We start from the raw sequence: 24,240 nt of genomic DNA, 5'->3' as shown, positions 1-24,240 counted from the left end.
ATACTATCTGATTAGCATCATGGTGTATGGTATGACAACTTCAACAGATTTAGTTATACATATAGCTATAAGACAGCTAAGCTTCTTTTATAATTTGATAAACTTGGCACTATTATTGAACTAAACTGAATCAATACTAAATTGACTTGACTTAAATAATGACACTTATTTTTTGGAGGAATGCTTTAAACACTGTAAAAAAATTGGTGCAGAAGTTTCAGTCAGAAACTGCTAGTAAATTTTACAATTAATAACAAAAAAACAAAGCAAAACAGTGAACTAAACACAAAATTTAAGTAGAAAGACTCAGACAACTTCGAAAGTTCGCTTTATAACTGGTGCAACATCTTAACTTTGCAACATTCACTCTGTTTTGAACTAATATAATTTGAATAGAACAGAATAATATCAAAATTGTAACTGTATTTGTTTAATAATTAAAAAACTTGCAATATTAATACTGTTATTTTTCTGTTCACTACTGTAAAGCTGCTTTGAAACAATGTGCATTGTATAAATCTTGACTTATGCAAAATATAAGACAATTTATGTACAAAAATGCACAATCAAATCACACACATATTTCATATGGCAACAACAACACTGTTATGTGAGGCTTCAATTAGCACCGACTCTCGCACACACTTAGCAGCTTTAGGAAGGCGCATTAATGTTTGATGGCTGAGCTGGTCACGTCGGGAACTAGCGGGGAAGGAAAGGCCAGCAAAGACGCACAGGAAGCGCCCCGCTGGGCTCCGCCCCCTCAGCAGTCTCCATCTGTACACACAGCACCTGGATTAACGAGTCTCTCTTTTGCCATGCCAACCATCTTTGCGGGACCCGCCCACGACGAACCGCGCCCACCCGTCTAAATGTGCTGATGTGTGCAAAACTAATGCACAACGCTTATTCAAAGTCAAAATATTGATAAATATTATAATTGTATATAAACATGCTAGGGTGTTTTGGGTGGTTGTTAAGTGGACATTTCACATGGGGAAAAGCTGATAAGACACACAGAAAGACAAATGAAGAACACTTACGCTCCAGTCCACTGTGCTGCGAAGCTCCTTGGCCGGTCCATTGCTCAGGGCAGGGAAGGGACTGTGCGCCGGACCCAAATGCTGGAGGCCCGACCGTGAGATGGCTTTCCTGCAGAGCAAAACAACCACAAATAGCTTCAGCCCAAGAGTAAACGCACTCAAGAGAAAATAATGAGTCCTTGCTGGACTGAAGGTTTTGACATCTGGGCTAAAGCTCCTTGCTGTTGCACATAAAAGGACTAGTCATCGTGTAGCTAAAGCGGGGACACACTACAAACACACGCAACAGGAGACAGTCGTCTACCTTGTGCCAGTATCAAAATGATCCAGACCAATCTGTTAACCAGTCTGCTTGGCCAGGAAGTTCCCATAATTCCCTGCATGCATAGAGAGCCTCTGCCTCATATGGTATGAGGACTGTTCTTAGACACAATGTGTGTGTGTGTGCTCGTGTCTCAGCAAGGGACTTGCAGTGTTGGGCAGTAGCGTCGCTACATGTAGTGACGCTACTAGCTTAACTACATTTCTCAGTAGCGTGGTGGTAGCGTCGCTGTTTTCTGAATCAAATAGCTTTTCAGTAGCTAAGCTATTATTTTGATCAAGTAACGCGGTAGCGTCAACAAAAGCTACAAGCTATATATTGTTCTATACTTTAAGCTCAAATCGGAAATATAACTGCTACGGATCATTGATCCTGGGTCAGTAAGCGACGCCACCGCCACTAAACCTCGTGATGCCATTGGCTCATTAAACTGTCAGTCAAACCGTATTATTCCTCCCGCCTCTCTCGTGAATGAAGTGCGGCACGCAGTTTGAAGCATCTCAGCGTGTTTGCAGACTTGAGGTAAATAAAGAAGTGTTGATTGAAAGTACACGTTTTCTGTATTTATAACGCAGCACTGTATTTATAAAGGCTAATGTTTTTTTTGCATTCGAAGAGATGAGAAAAGTGTGTCTTAGTCTAACACTTGTTGTCGAGACTTTTGTTGTCGATATTTTAGCTAAATGTCAGAAAAAAACTGAGCGCCCACATAGCAACAGAAAACTATAATCTGCAATGCAAAACGTAGTATTAGAACTAGTGATGGGCGCCTTGATTTTAGTATTTGAAGCAGGCTAGTGCTCTGGGAAGATCTCAAACTCAGAAGTACGAGATGGGCAGAGAGTGGGTGTCAAATTCATGGCGAAAGGCAAAATATTTCGGTTCGTTAGTAAAAACAAACAAACAAAAAACGACCAGGTTCCATAGCAAAATAAGAATGAAACCGTGTTCTAGTCTAAACGAATTATAATAATCTTTGCTAATATTCTGAATACTTCAAACTGCTTTGGATTTTGCAGTAGCAAATTATGCCTTTACTATGACCAACATGACAGAATATGATATTCAGCTGTTTGATCGCGCTGGTGTCTTACGTGTACACTATGTTCATTTGAAAAATAAAACACAGTCACCCAAAAGCTACACTAGTCAATTTAAGTAGTGTGTGTATTACATGCAGTTCAGCATGACCACCGGTCCCGTGGCACATTTTTGCTCATCATGATATTTTCCGTCGACGTGCATGAAGTACAAAGCTTACCCAATGCATAATAATTTTGCTTCAAATACATTGCAGATATGGATCATTTGTATTTGTGGCAAGAGAGGTAGTCTACATCAGCCCAACTTTACTTTCACATTTAATTTGTTTTGGATTGTTTAGGCAAATTTATTTATTTATTTATTTCATCATTGTGCTGTTCTGAATAAGATTAAAGTTAAAGGATTTGTTGTGGAGTGAGGGAAATAATGTCATAACATTACGATGTAGGCCTGTTTATTTCAGAATATAATAAAATGTGACTTATAGGCCTAGCCGCTGTGACCTGTCGGTTTAATTTTTCCTCTCAAAGACTTACAATTTACGTTAATGCGTTTTACCTTCTGCAAACGAAAATAGCCGCTTGATTCGGTTATATATTCTTACTGTCAGTTAACAAATTTACAATAGAATTTAGCTTTGCTTCCCAGATAGTAACAGAGTCTGGGCCAAAACATGCTTACATTCCACACTTGTCTTTTATTCACAGTCTTGACTGCAAAAGTTTGTGATTTGTTTTTATTTTTGTATTTTTTATGTAGGCCTACTATAGATTCTGACAATTAAAAAAATCAGGCTCCTGTATTCATGAAATCAATCACTATCTTTGTTAAAAAATGGCAGTAAATTAAAGTGCTGTTTTTGTGCGGTCTGTCATATTTTAGTAGCTATATACAACAAATCTACAGTGCTTCCTTTAGGCTATTTTTTATGAAGCTGTCAATACTGTAAACTCTGACGACATGCAATCAGTTGACGAACACCCATTCATATATAGACTACGTTATTCAATAATATGTATAAAATTATTTTATTTACAAATTTTGTGTTTTCCCTGTTTTATTCGTTTAATATTGTGAAACTGGTGCCATTGCTTTTTTGTTTTTATTTTTTTCAAGAAAGAATTCAACCCCCCAGAATATGAGATAAATCCAGCCCTGTACATGATACAGATTTTTGTTGCCAAATTGGTTTGGAAGAGTGGTTGAATAAACAATTAAACTGAACTTGCATGCCTGTATGACTGACAATTTAATTGATCACTGAGAGAGCACTGACTTTGTATGATGTTGGTTCAATAGAAAAATGAAATTTTAAAAAATAGCTTAGATGTAGTGAACTACTTTTACCATGATGCTGTAGCTTAGCTTGCTACATTACCCAAGGCTGTAGCTTTAGTGTAGTTAAGCTTCATTTAATGAAGAGTAACTGTTAGCTTAGCTCACTACATTTTCCAAGTAGCTTGCCCATCACTGGGGACTTGCATGAGTCAGTATCGTGTGTTCACTTCCTCTGTCTGTCATTCTTCTATATTAGCCATCATCCTATGCCAGTATCAGAGAAACATCTTATACTTATATCAACACCAGTACAGCTCTCGAAAAAGACCTACGCTGCCTGTACAAACACAAAGAAATCAAATAAGTTTCAGGAATTTTATGGGATACCGTAAGATAAAACACTTCTCAAGTACATTAACACCTGCATTAAAAAGCTACGTCGACTAATATATCAAAGTGAACATAGAGCATGCATGTGTGTAACTTGCTGAAATTCCAAGCTCCTTCCTTAAAAACTGCTGTCACCTGATCTTCCTCCAAAGAGCTCAGTATTTAACATAGTAAACACACAGCGCCATATGGCCGTCCCTTTTGAAGCGAAGGTTGAAAGTGACCCAACGCTCGGTGTATAATTTTACACACACTCACGACACAAGCAACTGAGGCAGGGGGTGAAAGAACAATGGACGAGGAAACGGTGGGCCGTACACCTGACACCCTGCTGAAAGTTTCAAATCCTCTTCTAAAATTATCCCGTTCAGAAAGAACACAAGCGAGAGTCTAGTTACGAGCTCTTTTGTAAAGCGAGCCGGGGCCGCAGGATCACGCACCTTTACCCTCCGAGCTAAAAATAGAGCCACTGCCGGATGACATGTGCGTTGGAAACATGCCACCGTGACGAAATACGGCAAAGGCCAGGAACTCGACAACAAATATACATAAACAAATATGTCATACATGCGTAGGCGAGAACAATCAAAACCAGGTTCTCTTAAACATCTCAATTTGGAGACGAAACAAGGCCGTCTTCTCAAAGGCTTCAGAGCTTGGTCTTTATCCTCAGACCAAGTTGACATTTAAGTAAAACATAAAAGTGGGTTTCCTAAGCAATGTTCTGAATAAGATGACGCATGCATCGGAAAAAGCCCATTCATGAAGGAAACATGCAACATGAGGAGCTGAGTAAGAAAGCTTTTGTTAGAAAACATCCTAAATACTAAATCATTAGTGTCTCATGTCTCAGTGGACTAGACTGCACTAAACTGATCAAGTCCTAGGCTGTCATAGAGAGGTCCTGACGTCCTCTTCCCCATTGCAGCCAGGTAAATGAGTAACGCATTTCTGTTTAATATTATTCCGTGGCATTAAGCAAATCAATCAACGATGTCCACTGTTTAAAGACACCATACATTAGGCCGCATAATCAGTCCTGGGTAAACACAGTGTCATTTCGCAGACAGCAGAACATTTCACTAGAAAGTAATCAACTGAGTGCACACCGCGCAGGCAGAATGGAACACAATTTGAGATAAAGGATACGCCACACGCCGTCCAGAGCCGGTGGAAACAGACAGGAAGAGCAATCAGCGAGACTGCTATAATGGAATTAGTTCTACTAAATCCAGCTTTGACAGAGGTCTGGCTTCACTGAGAGATTGCAGAAGGATGATGTGCATGTGTGTGACATGTATCATCAGCCGGTGTTAATTTGCCATGCGAGTTCCTGTTTACCCGAGTGGAGGGACGGACAGAGGGTTTACATGTGCGAGCGCCGGGGATGTGTGTTCAATCTAGCGGCCGCTCCCTCCCACGACACCCTGCGGTAATATCATCCCTCCTGTGTAGTCATGGCAACAGTCCAACACACGCCACTGTCGGTGTATTTAAGTCTTAAATCTTGTTGTCAGCATCATAATCTCTGTCCCCGCTCCCATTGTCTCGGCCAATTAGATTTTGTAGTTGCGTGTGGGATGAAAACTCCCTCCACGCTTAAAGTCAGGTGTCAACCCACGTACACAGTTATGATATCATCTCTCCACGCCACCCACTCTCGATCTCAGAAGTAAAAGAGTGTGGAGTTCTGCTGCCGAAGAAATATGCAAGCACACTAACCTGTAGCCGAGAAGCCTGTGGTACCAGGTCACCTTGCGCTTCCGCCCTTTCCCGCATACTCTGTTCTCCTCTACTGTCTTCTGCGCCCTGATCATCCTTCCATTTCTCCTTCTCAGCCTGTGTCCTCCTTTCCTAACTTCCGGGGTGCTTCCTACCTCTCGTCCGGCAGCATCCGAAGTTGGGCAAGCAGACAGCTCGCTTCCACCGCTGCAAGGTAGGCTGACATCACTGTTACACATGGCTGCCTGCTAGAGCCAGAGCACGCCTAACACACCCTCCTGCTGCCCATGCAGCGCTGAGATCATCAGGCCGCCAGATAGCTGAGACCTGATGGAGGATACCTGAGAACCCGGAGGCGTGTACGGGTGTCAGATCCTGTCCTGTCACCAGAGACAGACAAGAATCTCTCACAATCATCATTGCCATTGTTACCCCCCCGAGATCCAAACCACAAGGTCAGCCCCACGTCTAGCACTTCAAGCTATTTTAAGCTCCATTATGTAACCCAAGTTGACCTTCTGCAAGACAATCTATGGGCAACCTGTTACAAAGGGACACTTTATCCAGGGATCCATCAGAGTATTTGACTGGCTCTTTGCTCTGCCCAGACTGATCGAGTCACAATCTAGTGACTCCACAGGATGTGACTTAATTCGATGACCTCACACTCTGATCAAAGCAGTCTGATTATGTAAAGTTTAATAGCCATGGATCTGCATTGTTCAGCTGACATACAGCAACAAGTTCTTTCTTGAGTGACTTATGAAAGAGTGAAAAGAGTCTCTGATCTTGTCACTCTCTCTTTTTTCCTCTTCGCTCAATCCCTCCTTGCAGCTCTCTAACTGGGTCAGTGTGCTCGCTGTGATTCTTCCCGCCCGCGGGGCCCTGGCGAACATGCACTTGAAGGACAGCTTCTCTGAGCCTCACCATTACCGACTTCCTCAAGGCTACTGGCGCTCCACAGCACAATCCTTCTTCCTCTCTTCATTCTCATCAGAGTAGAAAGTCCTTGACATGGACTTTTTTCTCATGCCTCGCTCTTACTCCAGAGATTAAGATCTAAGACTCAGCACTGGGGGGGTGAAGAAACACGAGCGAGAGGAAGATCTGCCAAAGGTAATAAGTGTAACAAAATCAACGCATACGCAGAGCTCCCGCGAGACCCCAAGCCTGAGAGAAATCTCGGGCAGATCGGTGATTAGCATTAATTCAATCTTCGTGCTTTTATCTGAAGCCAGCAGCGTCCTGATAACAACGTGGTGAACAGAACAACACTGGAGTATATCAAGAGGCAATTCTAGATAAGAACATCACACAACATATTAACAGCACTTCATTTTTAGCATACGCCTTGTTATCCGTTTATCAAAATGCAGCAAGCATGTGTCTCACAAGTCCTCTATGCATATGTGCCTCTTATACAAATCCCCAGAAGGATTCCTAATGTTTTTAATGTGGGTTCAAACCAGCAACTCTTTGATTACTGCACACAGGAGTCCTACCAAGTGGAAAGCAGTATCCAGAAGGTTGCAAATTGAACCCAACATGAAACAAATGATCACCTGAGGACTTTGCCCTTGAAACAGGGGTCCAAGGACTCCCAATGTGACCCCGTTTCCCAGAGAAACTGATTTATGATTTTTAGTAATACCTTCTGCATTTCAGAAAAGAATTAAACATTTTTTGACCCTGAAAGCTACTTTGGCTGTTTACCCTGTCCCGAGGCAGGGATGCAGTTTCTAAACTATTACACTCACGCTAACGTTTTCTGAATAAATGTGGTCAGAGTATTAGTCACTCGGTTTATATGTGTCAGGGGCCGAATTACCTCAGGTTCCCTTTTTTGTACGTGTGTGTCCGTGATGTTGTTGTTGTGACTATGTGTTCATGTGTGTGCCGGATGGAGACACATTTCTCTCATTTGCCCCTGAGCTCTGTCACTGCGGCCTGACACACACCCACTGACAATGGCAGGAAAACTACACACAAACACACACATACGCAAACTCAGCACATACATCACACTTGTGACCGGATCATGGGGAAGAAATGGAAGTTAGAGGTAGGTGGACATATCCGTGGGCAGATCCAGCTATATATGGGTGTTTCTCCAACTATGGACACATAGTTGAGAAAAATACTCTTTTGAAACTTTCACAAGTTTATTTAATAACAAAAATCCAAGGGTGCACATACATGCATCACATTTCAAATCATAGTGTTCTCATAGTGGTTCTCCAACAATAACAGTACAAGCGAATGGCACTGAAATCAGTACTTCACATGACATTTTCGCACATACAGAACAAACTTCACTGCCATTCTTCTCGGGATGTCGCCTTCGCTCTTGAAAACCCGGATAACATCTGCGGTGGAGCCGATGATGGAGGAGCTCTGCAAGCCTGATTCACTGACAGATAAATGATCATCGCATCTTTAGTGATGTGCTGTTATTTCAGCTAAGTTAACTCTGCGCCTTCTGATAACAGCTTAGGAAATGCACGACACAAATCCGGACTAACTGTTCACTGGCAGCAGGTGTTTGTATGTGTGTAGTTGTCAAGTAGCTTGACCAATCTAAGAGTGTTTATGTAAGTGTGCACCAGTGCCACTTATGGAAGAAGTAGCTTTCTAGCACTTTAAATCTTTAAATGCATTAGTCTGCTAATGCATTCATTGTGCAGTACCATATTCATTTATAGTGTTTCACTGAAAGTCAACATGCATTTAGGGTATTGTGAACTTATAAGTGTGCAACAGAACTCCCATCCTGCTGGTATAGCAGACTGGTCAGACAGGAAGCCTGGGCTTTTCCCGCTTGAACTCCCCAAACAACAGCGCTCAGGTATTTATATCCATCACCACCCAGCCTCACGCTGTGGCACACACTTTCCCTCCACAGTCCACTAATGACTGTCATCCCTCACATGTCGTTCTGTCCGTCCTGTCTCTGCTCTACCTTCCCTCATGTGTGAGATGAACACATGAGGGATGGCAGAGTGTTCGTGTGTCCTTTCCTCATGGCGATGTGACAATCTGTTCCTCAATCCTTCCTCTACTAACGGGTATAAATATATAGGTCACGTTTTCAACTCTTCAGTCCCTCTTTATCGTACTCAGGTCTACAGCCTCTCACCTTTCTCCTTAACTCTCACTTCATCTTTGTCTCCTCTTTCTCTCTCCTTTCCTTTCTTTCCGTACCCTTCTCCCTTTCCTTCTCCGTCAGGGTCAAACTTCAGCGTCTCCTGGCGGACCAGCTGCTGTGGGCCACATGCACCTCGTCCTTCACCACATGAAGGAGCAAAGACTCTCTCCCCCTCCATCCCTCTGTCCTACATTCATCTCCCTCCCCCTCGTCTTTTGTCCTCTCGTCCGATTATCTTATGCAATTTCGCTTCTCAAGTATTTTTAAGAATGCATGGATATTTCTACAGGATAAGAAGACAAAAATACTGATTAAGAGTGTTTTTTTGCAGTGCAGCGGGTGCAGGGTCCGTGGGCGGTCTGGTTTTGGCGAGTGCCGTTCACGCGGATCCGAGTGCTCCTGGGTAATCGCCTCTCACTCTATTCATTTCAGCCTCTCCTGCGTTCTGACACTTTCTCCTGTTAAAGATCCTCATGCGTAGCGACACCAGCTTCCTGTCACACATTTTGCATTCCTCCAACTGTAAGACTCAAGAGGGCAAAAAAAAGGTTTTTCTTAAAAAAAGAAGAAGAAATTAAGCAACTGAGTCAATCAATTGACTGAAGATATAAAAGTGAACTAGATTTTTTTTTACATTTTCTGAAAAAAAAAAATTAAGTGGTGCTTTACTAACTATACTCTGGTTCCAAGTTGCTATGTTGTTGTTCTAGGTGGTTGCTAGGGGATTATTAGGGTGTTCGGGGTGGACTACACTGTTGCTAATGACACAAATATTTTACACAGTTGCTATAGCGTTCGGAGTCGTTTATAGTTTTTATATTGTTGCTATGCAGTTGCTAGGGTGTTCCGGTTGTTTCTTTACATTGCTATGCGGTAGCATATTTTGAGAAGTTTATATTGCATGGCCACATGGTTGCTATGAGGCAATGGTTTTTACACTGTTGCTATAGTGTTTGGAGTAGTTTTTCATTTTTATGTTGTTGCTATGTAGTTGCCATGGCTACATGGTTGCTATAAGACACTGCTATGTTTTCACACTGTTGTTATAGTATTCTGTTTTTTTAGTTAATCTTGTTGCTATGTGGTTGCTAGGGTGTTTCAGGTGTTTTTTCACATTGCTATGCGGTTGCATATTTTGAGAAGTTTGTACTGCATGGCTACATGGTTGTTATGAGACACGTGTTTTTACACTGTTGCTATAGTGTTCTGACTGGTTTTTAGTTAATCTTGTAGCCATGTGGTTGCTAGGGTGGTACGATTGTTTCTTCACACTGCAATGCGGTTGCATTTTTTTGAGAAGTTTATATTGCATGGCCACATGGTTGCTATGAGGCAATGGTTTTCACACTGTTGTTATAGCATTCTGACTGTTTTTTAGTTAATCTTGTTGCTATATGGTTGCTAGGGTGTTCCAGGTGTTTCTTCACATTGCTATGCGGTTGCATATTTTGAGAAGTTTATATTGCATGGCTACATGGTTGCTATGAGACACGTGTTTTTACACTGTTGCTATAGTGTTCTGACTATTTTTTAGTTAATCTTGTTGCTATGTGGTTGCTAGGGTATTTTGGGCATTTTTTATATTTTTATGTGGTTTCTTGGGTGTTTGAGCATTTTTTTAATCAGAATGCTATGCTGTTGCCACAGCATGGTTTTTATCTTGTTCCCATTATGGTTACTAAGGTATTTTGTATGTTTTTTTCATGTTGTTATGCGGTTGCTTTGGGTGTTGTGTTTTTTTTTAAATTGCGTTGCTATGCTTTTGCTACAGTGTGGTTTTTATCATGTTGCTATGTGGTCGCTAGGGTGTTCTGGATGTTTTTTCACATCACTATGCAGTTGCTAGTGAGTTTTATTGCAGGGCTACGCAGTTGTTACAGCATTAAGCTTTATTTACAGAGTTGCTATGTTGTTCAGAATGGTTTTTATCTTGTTGCTTGGCAGTTGCTAGGGTGTTTTAGGTGGCTGCTTACTGGGTCAGTCATAACACCTCACCCACAAATCTGTTCTTTAGATATTGGCTCGGTTCCCTGCTTCAATCTAAGTCTATGGGACTTTTTCACTCTATTATCATCCGCCAGGCTACATTGCAAGTATGATCAGTTATAAAAGTTACAGAACACTCAATAAATGGCACAACATGAGGTATCATATCACATGTCTGTACCAAATATTTAATTCTTATGGTTAGTAGTTTGTTCAAATCACAAGTGAGAAATAGCATTAGCGATGCTTGTCCTAAACGCAAATAGTGCTGATAAATGGATTCATTATTTTTTAAAGCATAGCATCCTACATCAAAGTAAACCCTCGCGGGTAAACCGTAAACGGATGGCGGCTCTTTATTAACGCTGTAAATAACAGTGATTTCTCCTTTCTTGCTGCCATTCAATGCAGACACAATAATACCGCGTAATGTGCACAGTTTGCTCTTGCATGTAAAATTTGCTGTTTCAATTGCTTTGCGGCGCAACAGAAACAGCTGTGACACATTTCCCGGTGTTTTGAGGGAGAGGTCCAGACCCCCTGCAGTTTCTGTGTCCTTCCCTTGACTGTCTGTGACCTGACACACACACACACACACACAGTTTGCCTTTTGGCCAACAACAATCACAGGAAACCAAGTCAGGTTGGCCCCTCAGAGTTTAGTAACAACAACACTGCATACAGTATGGCTGAGCGTTATAGCTTAAGAAAATTCTCAATATTTTGACGATTTTCAATATATATCTTGGCATTTCTGTTGCTCAAACAGTACTTGGTTCATGCAACACCAGGACATGAGTTCAATGCATAAGAATGCAATGCAAAAGCATCCACCAAATGCATAAATGTAAATGTATTTTCTTGATAATTATGAATTTGCTCTGAAATTACCTTAATTACTCATTTGATTCAAAATGTTTAATGCAAGAACTAAAGTACAGCAAAAATCTAGTTCAAAAATATGTTCTTCTTCAAAATTCCAAAAAAGTTCTAAATCAAATTCAAACTTTGAAATTCAAACTCATATTTAAATTCTCATGTCACATACATAACCATTATTAAAATTAAAAAAGAAACGGGTATAAACTAGAATGTACAGATAAATTACAATATACAGTTTACACAGAAATAATCATCCTGTCGTCATTGTGAATATAATATATTACCCAATCGTAATACATAATGCACATATATTTTGTTGCTGGAGGAGGTGTTTGAACGCTCTGTATTGAATGTGATGTTCTCTCACGATATAGATATACGTTACCGTGACAATCGGGCGTCGTGCGCGCTCTGGGGCTCGGCGAGTGGGAGCGTGTGGGATCGGACTGTATAATTACATATAACTGTGACGGTGATGCTTTTGTGCGAGTGTGTGTGTGTGAGATTAAGAGCATCGTTGGGAGAGTATGTGGGAGGGATGGATCCCACTCCTGCCTGTACATGAACCTCCTCTCGCTCTTTCTTCTCTCTGTTCTCCTTCTCTGGCTGCTGACACCTCCATAATTAACCTCGGCGTTTGGCGCAGGGTGCGGGGGAGGCATCGGAAGCACGCATCTCTCCCCTATCTGACCCATCCATCTGTTCAAAATAGCCCCGCCATCAAGAGCAGAGCTCAGGGCTGAGATGGACTCTGGCGGACCGCACACCTACATGAGAATGTGCTCGGCCTGGAAGGACGAGTCCCTAAAGTCTACTTCATACTAACCTCTCCAAAAGAACAGATTTAGTTACTGTAATTTTCAGATGGCAATCCCTACAGGTGTCTTGAGATCACACAGCCTCACTTTTCAGAATATAGTCATCAGAATAAAGTCTGATCGACTTCACAGATCTACTTCTCAACAACAACCCACTTAGAGGACGTGAATGCAGATTAATAGGTACAATAATGAACCGCAGCTCGCTTTTTTGCATGAAGCTATTAAATGAAGCTCAATTGAAACTCTGACAGCTGAATATAAAAACTCTAGGTTTTTTAGAGGAAACAATATACCTGAAAATATACCTTTTTTTCAAACTTGAAATGCTAAAATCTGGACTATGCATAAATAAATAAATGAGTTTATCGGAGCTGAATTTAAATTTAAAGAATGGAGGTTGGGTTTGAATTTAAATTTGAAATTTGAATATTGAACAACACAAATATAAATTTTGAGGTCATGGCTGCCTAATTAAGCTGTAGAGAAATAGAGGTGAGTATAATAAGTGAGAATAATTACAATTTTTAAAACTGATTTGTTTTTAAAATCCTAAAAACAAAACACTCATGGCAGACGGTGCAAAAAAAAAAAAAAAAAAACGTCAGAAAAAATGTATAATTTTGAATTTAAATAGAGCCCGACCAATAAAGGATTTTGAAGGCCGATACCGATACAAATATTTTTTATTTATTTATTTTTTCAAATTTCAGAAACGCACAACAAAACATTAGCAGATTTCCCTAACATTAGTTATTTTTAGTTATTTATGAGTTTTAACTAACATAATATGATAATGCACTTTAAAAAGAAACTTGTTCCTCTGTTCTGTTGACAATAAAAGAACATCAAAATATATTAAAGTTCTGATAAATAAAATGTATAAAAATACAAACTTAAGATATGAAACGTAAAGTCCTTTGAACAAAAACAACAACAACCAAATCAAAGTTACCAGTTTTAAAAGACTTGGTAAGCTTCATAAATATAACTTTGAATAGGACTGGAGACAAATTCTGTTAAGTTCTGAATAATTACAATGTCAGCTTGCTTATCCCTTTACCTGCACTTTTTAAATTCTTTCCACCAAGCTACATCAAACCATTTTCAATCATCAGTTGCTGCCTGTCTTCTAAAACCTACTATTTAGCGATTTAAATCCAAAATGTAAATAAACCTCTTATACATCTATCACTAGTATCAAAAAACACATTCATGACCTAGAAAAAAAGTGTGTGGACTGAACTTAAATTTAAAGAATGAGCTGGTTGAATTTGAATTTTAAATTTAAATTTTAAATTGATTTCAATGATGCAGCTTTTCCGAGAGGGCTTTTAATCATGCAAAGTGTAACAGCTAAAGCTCAGAATGATAACAAAAAGCACTAAAACAAAAAAAACAAACAAGGAAAAAATCTACATAATTTACAAAATTTTTTGGATGATTAGTCAGCCTTCATGATTCACCTCAACATTCATGACTTAAAATTAAAAAAAAAAAAAAAAAAAAAATAAGTGCAAGTGGGCTGAATTTAAATTTAAAGAAAGGGCAGTTGAATTTGAATTTTGAGTTTAAAATTTAAAATTTAATTCAAAAATGCAAATTCAAAAACCTTTGACCACCAAAGTGTCTAACAGCCAAAGCTGAGCATGATAAATAAAGCACTAATGTTAAACCTAGAAAAACAGGAACAACACTAGATAAGCTAGAAAAACTCAATAATCAAGTAGTCAGTTGTGGACGATTAGTCAATTATCATGACTCATCTCTACTCTATGACTGATGTCCAAAACCACAAGTTATGAATTGTGGTTACCTAAACCACATTAGTGGAAATAAACATCTATAACCAATGTAAATGTAAAGAATGGGCAGTTAAATTTTAATTTTGAGTTTAAATTTAAATTGAATTTAAAGATGCAACTTTTCTGAGAAGGATTTTATCATGCAAAGTGTCTAACCGGCGAAGCTCAGCATGATAAATAAAGCACTAATGCTAAACCTAGAAAACAAGAAAAAAATCTACATAATCCACAAAAACTCAATAACCAACAACCCATTTGTGGATGATTAGTCAACCTTCATGATTCACCTCTACTCTATGGTAAGACGGCTGACCTAAACCTTTTTGTATAAGTTTTGTATAGAAAATTAACCCGTGACATCCTAAAACACATGAAATGCACATCAATATCTATCACCTGTGTCAAAAAAAACACATTCACTGACCTGAAAATCAAAAACAGCCCAAAAGGCTCAAAGAAATGTTTAAGTGGGCTGCTGAATTTGAATCTTGAGTTTAAATTTAAAATTGAATTTAAAAATGCAACTTTTCTGAGAAGGTTTTTATCATGCAATGTGTCTAACAGTCAAAGCTCAGCACAATAAATGAAGCACTAATGTTAAACCTAGAAAACTCTAGATAACCTAGAAAAACTCAATAATGAACTAGTCAGTTGTAGACGATTAGTCAACTATCATGACTCATCTCTACTCTATGACTGATGTCCAAAACCACAGGTTTTGAATTGGAAATTATCCCTTGACATCCTAAACCACATCAAATGTAAATAAACATCTTTAACTAGTATTTAAAAAACACACCCATGACCTAAAAAACTATTTAAAAAACGTGCAAGTGGGCAGAGTTTAAATTTAAAGAATGGGCAGTTGAATTTGAATCTTGAGTTTAAATTTCAAATTGAATTTAAAGATGTAACTTTTCTGAGAAGTTTTTTTTTATCATGAATAGTGTCAGCTAAAGATCAGAATGACACAAAGCACTAATGCTAAACCTAGAAAAACAGGAAAAATCTACATTAGAAAACGCAATAACCGACAAGCCATTTGTGGACGATTAGTCAACCTTCATGATTCACCTCTACTCTCTGGTTGGACGGCCAGCCTAAACCTCAAGTTTTGAATAGAAAATTAACCCTTGACATTCTAAACTACATGAAATGTACATACATTTGTATCACCAGTGTCGAAATAAAAACATTCATGACGTAAAAATAAGCTCAAAAAATTGTTTAAGTGGGCTAAACTTAGTAATCAACTAGTCAGTTGTGGACGATTACTCAACTATCATTATTCATCTCTACTCTATGAGTGATGTCCAAAACCACAAGTTTTAAATTGAAAATTAACCCTTGACATCTTAAACCTCATAAAATGTATAACCAGTGTCAAAAAACACATTTATGACCTAAAAAAAATGTGTATGTGGACTGAATTTAAATGTAAAGAATGGGCAGTAGAATTTGAATTTTGAGTTTAAATTTAAAATTTAATTTAAAGATGTTTTTTTTTATAATGCAAAGTGTGTAACAGCTAAAGCTCAGAATGAGAAATAATACACTAATGCTATACCTAGAAAACAATAATCAAAAATGTACGACATCTAGAAAAGCGCAATAACAGACAAGCCATTTGTGGACGATTAGTCAACCTTCATGATTCACTTGGACTCTATGGTTGGGCAGCCGACCTAAACCCCAAGTTTTGAATAGAAAATGAACCCTTGAAATCCTAAAACACATGAAATGTAAATACATTTCTATCACCAGTGTCAAAAAAAAATCATAGATGTGGAAAAAAAAAAAGTGTATGTGTACCGAATTAGAATTTTAAATGGCTGAATTGGAATTTTAAGTTTAAATGCAAAATTTTAAATCGAATTTAAAGATGCAACTGTTCTGAGAAGTATTTTCATGCAAAGTGTCTAACAGCCAAAGCTCAGAATGACAAATAAAGCACTAACGTTAAACCTAGAAAAACAGGAATAACACTAGATAACCTAGAAAAACCCAATAATGAACTAGTCAGTCGTGGACGATTAGTCAACTATCATGACTCATCTCTACTCTATGACTGACGGAAAAAAAATTTTAATTGAAAATAAACCCTTGACATCCTAAACTACATGAAATGTAAATAAATATTTATTACTAGTGTCAAAAAAAGAGTGCAGTTGAATTTGAATTCATTTCCACATCAGTATGATTGAACTGATGTGCGACACCACAAGCTTTGAACTGAAAATAAACCCCTGACATCCTAAACTACATGCAATGTGAATAAACATCCACCCCAAAAAAAACCCATTCATGACCTGCAGCTCATAGAGTTTTCTTTAATACAATATGTAGTTGTTATCCGTGACCTGTGCCGCTCAAATACGCCACTCAATCCCTGCGCGTCCCAAAAAGCCTCTGAACACAGAGTAACGGTGGCAGATGGCTCTCCTGCTAATGATCAGGTAAATGTTGTGTTGTGTGTTGAAAACAGCGGTCTGAATGCAATGCTAATGTGTGTCAGGACCCGGAATCCTCCATTAGTGCGGTAAAAGCGGTTCGGATCTCCTCCGTTCCGCCTCTCGCAGGGCTTCGGGGACATGAAGGGCCTCCAGGTTTTTCTTTTCCACCTGAGGTCCTGGCTGCCTAATTGAATTAATCATTTGCTAAATGAGGCCCGGGCTGCTGTAACCCTGTGCTATCAGTGTATAAAGGGCTGAACCCATCCACACACACACACACACACACACACACACACACACACACACACACACACACACACACACACACACACACACACAACCTCCCAGACCACAGCTGGAGAGAGATAGAGGCGAGCTATAATTAGTGAGCACATTACACAGAGAAAGAGACCAGGAGAGAGACAGAACCAGAGAATTGTGCTGAAAAGATAATGTGTTCACAGAGCAAATGCAAATGAGCTGCACATGTTTACAACCTAATCCAGCCTGAGACATAGATGATAAACTTTAGACCTCTTCTGCATCTTTACATGCATTGCTTCCATTAGAGGCAGGACTGCATTATGATGTCTTAACTTGAATGCAATGAAAAAAAAAAAATGAAAAAGAAAGAAAAAAAATTTGTATTTAATAAAACAAAAACAAGTAATTGAGAGATATTGTGGGATAGATTTTAAAATATGAAATAAAGTTGTTAAAAGAAAAAGTCATAACTTTAAAGTATAAAGTTGCACTTATTAGAAATAAAGTCACAATTAAGTTGCAATTGAGACACACAAGACACAATTGCGAGAAATAAATGTATTTATAAAATTACTTTTCCACTGAGGTGGAAACAGACTTCCATTAAATAAAAAAATAAATCATGCATTACCATAATATTGTTTGTTTATTATTATACACAAGCAAGTATTTTTTCTTTTTTATATATATTTTACTGTTAAAATAAGTCTCTTCTCCGCACCAAGGCTGCATATATTTGATAAAAATAAGGTAAAAAAAAGTAAAAATGTGAATTTTTTTTACAATTTTAAAATAACCATTTTCTACTGTAATATTTTGTAAAATGTAATTTATTCCTGTGATGCAAAGCTGAATTGTCAGCATCATTACTCCAGTTCTCAGTGTCACATGATCCAGAAATATTTTAATATGCTGATTTGCTGCTCAAGAAACATTTCTTATTACTATATTTTTTATTTATTTAATGCTTTTATTAAATAAAAAAAAATCATGTAATTACCATATTATTTTTGTTTAATATTATACACAAGCATGTTTTTTTTTTTTTTAAATCTTTCAAAAAATACATATTTAAATTTTGTTTAAATAAGTCTCTTCTCTGCACCAAGTCAGCATATATTTGATCAAAAATACAGTAAAAACTATAAGATTTGGAAATAATTTTACAATTTAAAATAACCATTTTCTACTGCAATATATTTTAAAATTTAATCTATTCCTGTAAGGCAAAGCTGAATTTTCAGCATCATTACTCCAGTTTTCAGCGTCACGTGATCCTTCAGAAATCTTTCTAATATGCTGATTTGCTGCTCAACAAATATTTCTTTTTGCTATAAATGTTAAAACACTTACGCTGGTTAGCAAATACCCAGTGGACATTTCCATGCACCTGAGGTAACTAACCATAGCAAACACGAGAGGATGAAATCTTCTAATATGCCATTAACGTGGATGAATAAAAATGGTTCACATTTTAGGATTACACACCAATATTAGCGCTCTGGCAATCAGTTAAATTACTCAGCGTCAAGATTCAGATCATGAATAAAACCCAGTCCCGTCACATCATCGGCTAAAAAAGCCACCCAGTAATCCCAGTACAGCCTGTATATATGCAGGAGCCTGTGTACAGAGACACCATGTCCTCTCTACTCCATTTAACACATTCACCATGTTTACATTCATTACGCAGAGTTCTGGAAGTTCCACTAAAATCAAAACTGCACAAATTTGTTTGGAGATTTCTGGTCTTAGATAAAATAAGTATTGGTTTCTCTGCTATTTTTGTGCAATGAAACAAAGAATGATTGAACAAAAATAGGCGAACGCTCACAGAAAGTAGAGACCCGTGTCAACTTGCATTTTCAGTCCTGCAGCTATGTTCAAAAGCACATTCAGGACAGCAAAGACAACATGAAATTAAACCAAACCATATTTTACATTCTTAACAAATGTCTCTTATGATATTGCATACAACTGTTTTGACTCAATGCAACAGAATGTATCTTTGCCCATCGAAATGCAATATTTTTTGCATCTATACACTACCAGTCGAAAGTTTTTAACATTTTTATTTGATCCAAAGTACAGCAAAAACAGTTTTACTATTTAAAATAACTGCTTTCTATTTGAATATATTTCCAAATGTAATTTATTCCTGTGATCAAAGCTGAATTTTCAGCATCATTACTCCAGTCTTCAGTGTCACATGATCCTTTAAATCCTTAAATCTTTTTCAGGATTCTTTGATTCATAGAAAGATGCAATGATCAGCATTTATCTGAAATAAAGAGCTTTTGTAGCATTATACACCATACCTTTCAAACGCTTGGAGTCAGGATAATTTTTCGTTTTTTGGGGAGAAAGAAATTATAGAAATTAATACTTTTTAATTTAGCAAGGATGCTTTAAATTGAAAAACAGTGATGATAAAGACATTAACATTGTTACAAATATTTATAAGGTATTTACATGTTCAACATAATAATAATAATAAATGGTTTTTGAGCAGCAAATCAGAATATTAGAATGATTTCTGAATGATCATTTGACTGGAGTAATGATGCTAAAAATCAGCTTTGAAATAACAGGAATGAATATATATTAAAATATATTCAAATAGACAACATCTATTCTAAATAGCAAAAATATTTCAAAATTATACTGTTTTTGTTACACTTTGGACCAAATAAATGCAGGCTTGGAGAGCAGAAAAGACTTATTTAAAAAACATAAAAAATCATAAAAACAACTTTTAACTTGTAGAGTATCTCATTTTTCTTTGCATCTAAATGCATTTTTTTGCATTTGTATGCAATAAAATGTTACTTTGCCCATTTACAGTAAATGCAATAACATTCTTCTCCATCTGTATGCAATAACATTTTTGCATCTAAACGCAATAAAGTGTTTGCATCTAAATGCAATAAATATTTAGCATCTAAATGCAATAACATTTTACTTTGCATCTAAATCCAATAACATTGTTAACACGCCTAAATGCAGAAACTGTTTTTGCATCATTTGCATCAAATGCATAATTTTTTTAATCTTCTGATTAAAAAATATTAATAATATAACCAATAACATCTTGTTAGACTAGAACACTTGTCCCGTATAAGCTAAAAAGTTTGTCACGTTGTTAAACGAGTTGCAAGCACATTAAAACTTCTAAAATCCACAATTATTAACACGATTTGTAAGTGATGCAACAAACCAAAGCCTACGCCTACAACCACATTTCATTCTCTCGTTTGATGCTCCACCAAAACACACTGACGGCAGCTGTCGTAGCATGTTTTAGAAAAGACCAGCGAGCGTGTTTGAGCCATCAGTGTCAGGGAGAATTAGAGCGGGGAACAGCACTCGCGGCGAGACAGTGTTAACTCCCTGCTGAAGCGGGGGAAGACGGATGAAGAGACCGAGGGGGAGATGAAGTCTCTCACACCTCCAGTGTGGTGGCTGTCTGCAGGTGCTCCTCTGCCAGAACTACAGGTGCAGGACTGAGTCACCACTTGTAGGAAAATGAATGGAAGAAACAGCATACGACATTCTCAAACTAAGACTATAGGCATGACATGTCATCCCTTGCCTCCTAAATCAGTGGAAATTTGGGCCTAGTACAAAACAAAAGCCTGGGTCTAAATTTTTGCTTCGACCCTTGATGAGGTGCAGAAGCAGCTGGATGCTTCACCAAACAGAGCAGCAGAGGAAAAGCCTCTTACACTCATATACCTAATAAGGAAAAGCTTCAAAAGTCCAATCCTTTAATGCGTCTCCTCAGCCTGCAATACAAACCCCGCCGCAGCGGAAAAAAGCAAAAAGACTGGCTTTATCGGCGTTAAGCCGGTTGCTTTGCGCACAGCCATCTTCAGGAGAGATTATGACCATTTATGTAAAATCCTTTTTCGCGTCAGTCGTCAGGCTCAACCGAGTGCTCCCGGGTTTTGCGTCCTGCAAAGAACGAGACAAGACAAGCCCTCTTTTACGCACGTAAGCATACCTTTGCGTTATTACACACGTCAGCTGGACTTTAGCCAATGAGGCACAACTTAGAAAAGAACAATTGCAGGTCCACTGTTGAAACCCATGTACAGTATTTCTCTTGCACATCAATGTTTACAGTAGGTGTGGCGGCCATTTCGCACTCTGATTCAATGCCAGATTATAAAAAAAATAACACAGCATGTTAAACTGACTGTGAAGGGTACGTCCTAATTGGGCTCTTCAGCCAAACGCACAAAGCAAAGTGCCAAGCGGGAGGAGGATTGGCACAACTTGACAGATGACTAAATGCACCAGGGCTCGTATTAAAGTTTCACTGATAAAACACAACACTTGTAGGCAATCAAATATTAAACCCATTCCCATCTATTCCACAGCGCCGCTGGAGGCACAACGCATCACTTCCTGGTAATGTACTTCCTCGTTGTGATGAATGTTCTGGATTCACAATGCATGAACAAACCGAGCCCATTTACATATTTCTAGTCTAATTATGCATGATTGCATGTTATTAGTAGAAAAAAATGTTAATCGTTCATCAAAATGTGATTTGTTCCACTCCTAAAACAACTTTCCTGTTCTGATGACATCACCAGTGCCTCTCTTTACAGCCCCGCCCCTTTATACATCAGTTGTTCACAATCCAATCAAAAACATATTATTTTCCTCAATTAATATACTTTTTCAGATGTAAATCTCACCGTATATATATATATATATGAATATTATTATTATTTATAAATATATTTATTATTTTTGTTTTAATAAAGTCACATTGAAATCAACTGTGAGTTGGGTTTCCTTTGCATTTCATGTGAGGAACGCTATTTGTATTCAAATTATTTGTATATTTGTTGCTATTTGTACGCATAAAACAAAAATTCAATAAATAAATATATAAAATAAAAAATATATACTATTTTACCTAACATTTGTGGGTGATATATACTTTTATGTGAATTTGAGTAGCATGGAAATCAACTAATATCACACTGAAATCAATTATAATAAATCAAAGTGATACGCATAAATCAGTTGTTCACAATCCAATCAAAAACATATTATTTTCCTCAATTAATATACTTTTTCAGATGTAAATCTCACCGTCCACCCTGTACAGAAGCTCGGCAAACACCGCAACAAGTTTTTTTGCAGGCCGACGCTCTGAAACTGAGCAGACCGCGATAAATATGCATGTTTAACTTTTCAGCAGCCTGGCGGAGTGAAAATGTGTCAAGCATGTATAAATCTACAATCGAGGCTGTGATCGGGACACTTAAAAATGCATGAGTTCTTTTTTATGTTCCACTGTCTGCTGCCGCACTCCTAGAGCGTCCCGGAGAGAGCGGACACAAGAGCCTCTTTATAAGCCCAACATGATTCACTAGATAACAAAAAACTGATATGAAGTGCTATATTTCAGGAGAGTATGAAGAAGAACATTGTGGCTCTGTTACAAAACCTAGTGAACTGCCTACCTAGGCAGCATTTTAAGACATCAGATACGTTACAGACGAGAAGCCTGTTCTAAAAGGTAGCAGAATGATTATTATGCTGATTATGCTGCCTTATACATTTTTTTTTTTGGCACAGAAATATGTTTGTGACAAGTGAGAGAAATAATGATGATAAATATGCTTGAAAAATAATTATATATAGATTTTAAAAAATCACTTAATTATAAATATATATAAAAATATATACTATTTTACCCAACATTTATGGATGCTATATATATATATATATATATATATATATATATTTTTTTTTTTATTTTTATTTTTTTTTTTATTGATTTTCATGGAAATTAATTAAAATTGAAACATTGAAATCAACTGTGATTTGGGTTTCCTTTGCATTTCACGTGAGAAACAAAATTTGTAAACCATATTTGTTGCTATTTGTATACATAAAACAAAAATTCAACTCAAAATAAATATATAAAATAAAAATATATACTATTTTAATCACGCATTTGAGAGTGACATATTTTTTTGTGAATTTCAGTAGCATGGAAATAAACTAAAATCACACTGAAATCAATTATGAGTTATTATAAGGAATGCCATTTGTATTCTAATTCATATTACAAAAAAGAGAAACAAAAATTATATAATAAAAAATATAATAATCATAATATTATATATATATCATAGTATTATATATATTTTTGGATGCTACACATTTTTATGTATATATTATATATACACAATACACATAAAAAATTATATTTTATAAAAATGATATAAGAAATATATATATATATAAATCAATCACTTATAAGGTGTCGTTCCAGTCAGGATGCTGCCTGTGTAGAAAGTAAACCCCAAGGCAGCTCACCAGCTTTTGGACCAGTGCCTGTTTTCGTCTTTGCCAACTTCAAAGCTTCCATTTTTAGATGCTTTGCTTAAAAAAGCTGAACTTTTATCTAAGATGCTTCGCATTTTAAGCCACACTGGCTTGTGTTTGTTTGTTTGTTTTACTGATGGTTTGGTTGAGTTTCATTGGACTTTTTGGCATCTTATCTGAATTGGAGATGGACATAGATCGCTCCTACAAAAGAGAAGACACCTTTGATCCTTTCTTCAGAGACTAGCCTTAATTGTGAGCGGAGGATTGATCTCGGAGGAGGATTGACCTCAAGACTCTGACGGAGCAGTAAGGGTGGTAGTGACCCTCCTCCGCAGACAGGTGGAAAACGGAGGAGGGGGAGGTCAAATTAGGGCTTTCTGAAGAAGAGATGAACAGGCAAGTTTTTACGTTTTTAAGAGAGTTTCACCACAAAACCAGTGTTGTCGATAAGACCCAATCTTTACATTGATCTAAAAAGATTGACATGATCGATGCATACAATAAACAAGATCTAAATGTTTTCAACAGGTCTAGGACAAGCAAACTTATCAATGCAAAAAGGATAGCTTTAGTTTAAATGGATGCACCAAAACCATTCCACAGAGTCAGAATGACCTTTAATATGTCAAAGCATACCGTTTATGACCCTGACGTGTGGGGATAGGTCTCTCTATGGCAGATGAAGTCTTATTCATTATTATACAGTCATGCACGGCTCTGTGCCTGTTATA

At 37.6% G+C, this 24,240-nt stretch overlaps 1 protein-coding gene across 1 annotated transcript in view; it reads right to left on the bottom strand.

Moving 5' to 3' along the window:
- Window positions 1–24,240, bottom strand: part of dgki (diacylglycerol kinase, iota) — a 51,061-nt gene that overhangs the window by 25,839 nt on the left and 982 nt on the right. Inside the window, 1 exon segment of the mRNA XM_073838480.1 lies at window positions 1,044–1,152. Within this exon segment, the coding sequence (XP_073694581.1) occupies window positions 1,044–1,152 (109 nt within the window).

Source organism: Garra rufa, chromosome 4 (assembly GCF_049309525.1).
Source record: "Garra rufa chromosome 4, GarRuf1.0, whole genome shotgun sequence".
Classification (NCBI taxonomy): Eukaryota; Metazoa; Chordata; class Actinopteri; order Cypriniformes; family Cyprinidae; genus Garra; species Garra rufa.
The sequence above is the reverse complement of the archived record's forward strand: the minus strand, read 5'-3'. Positions and strand labels throughout refer to the sequence as shown.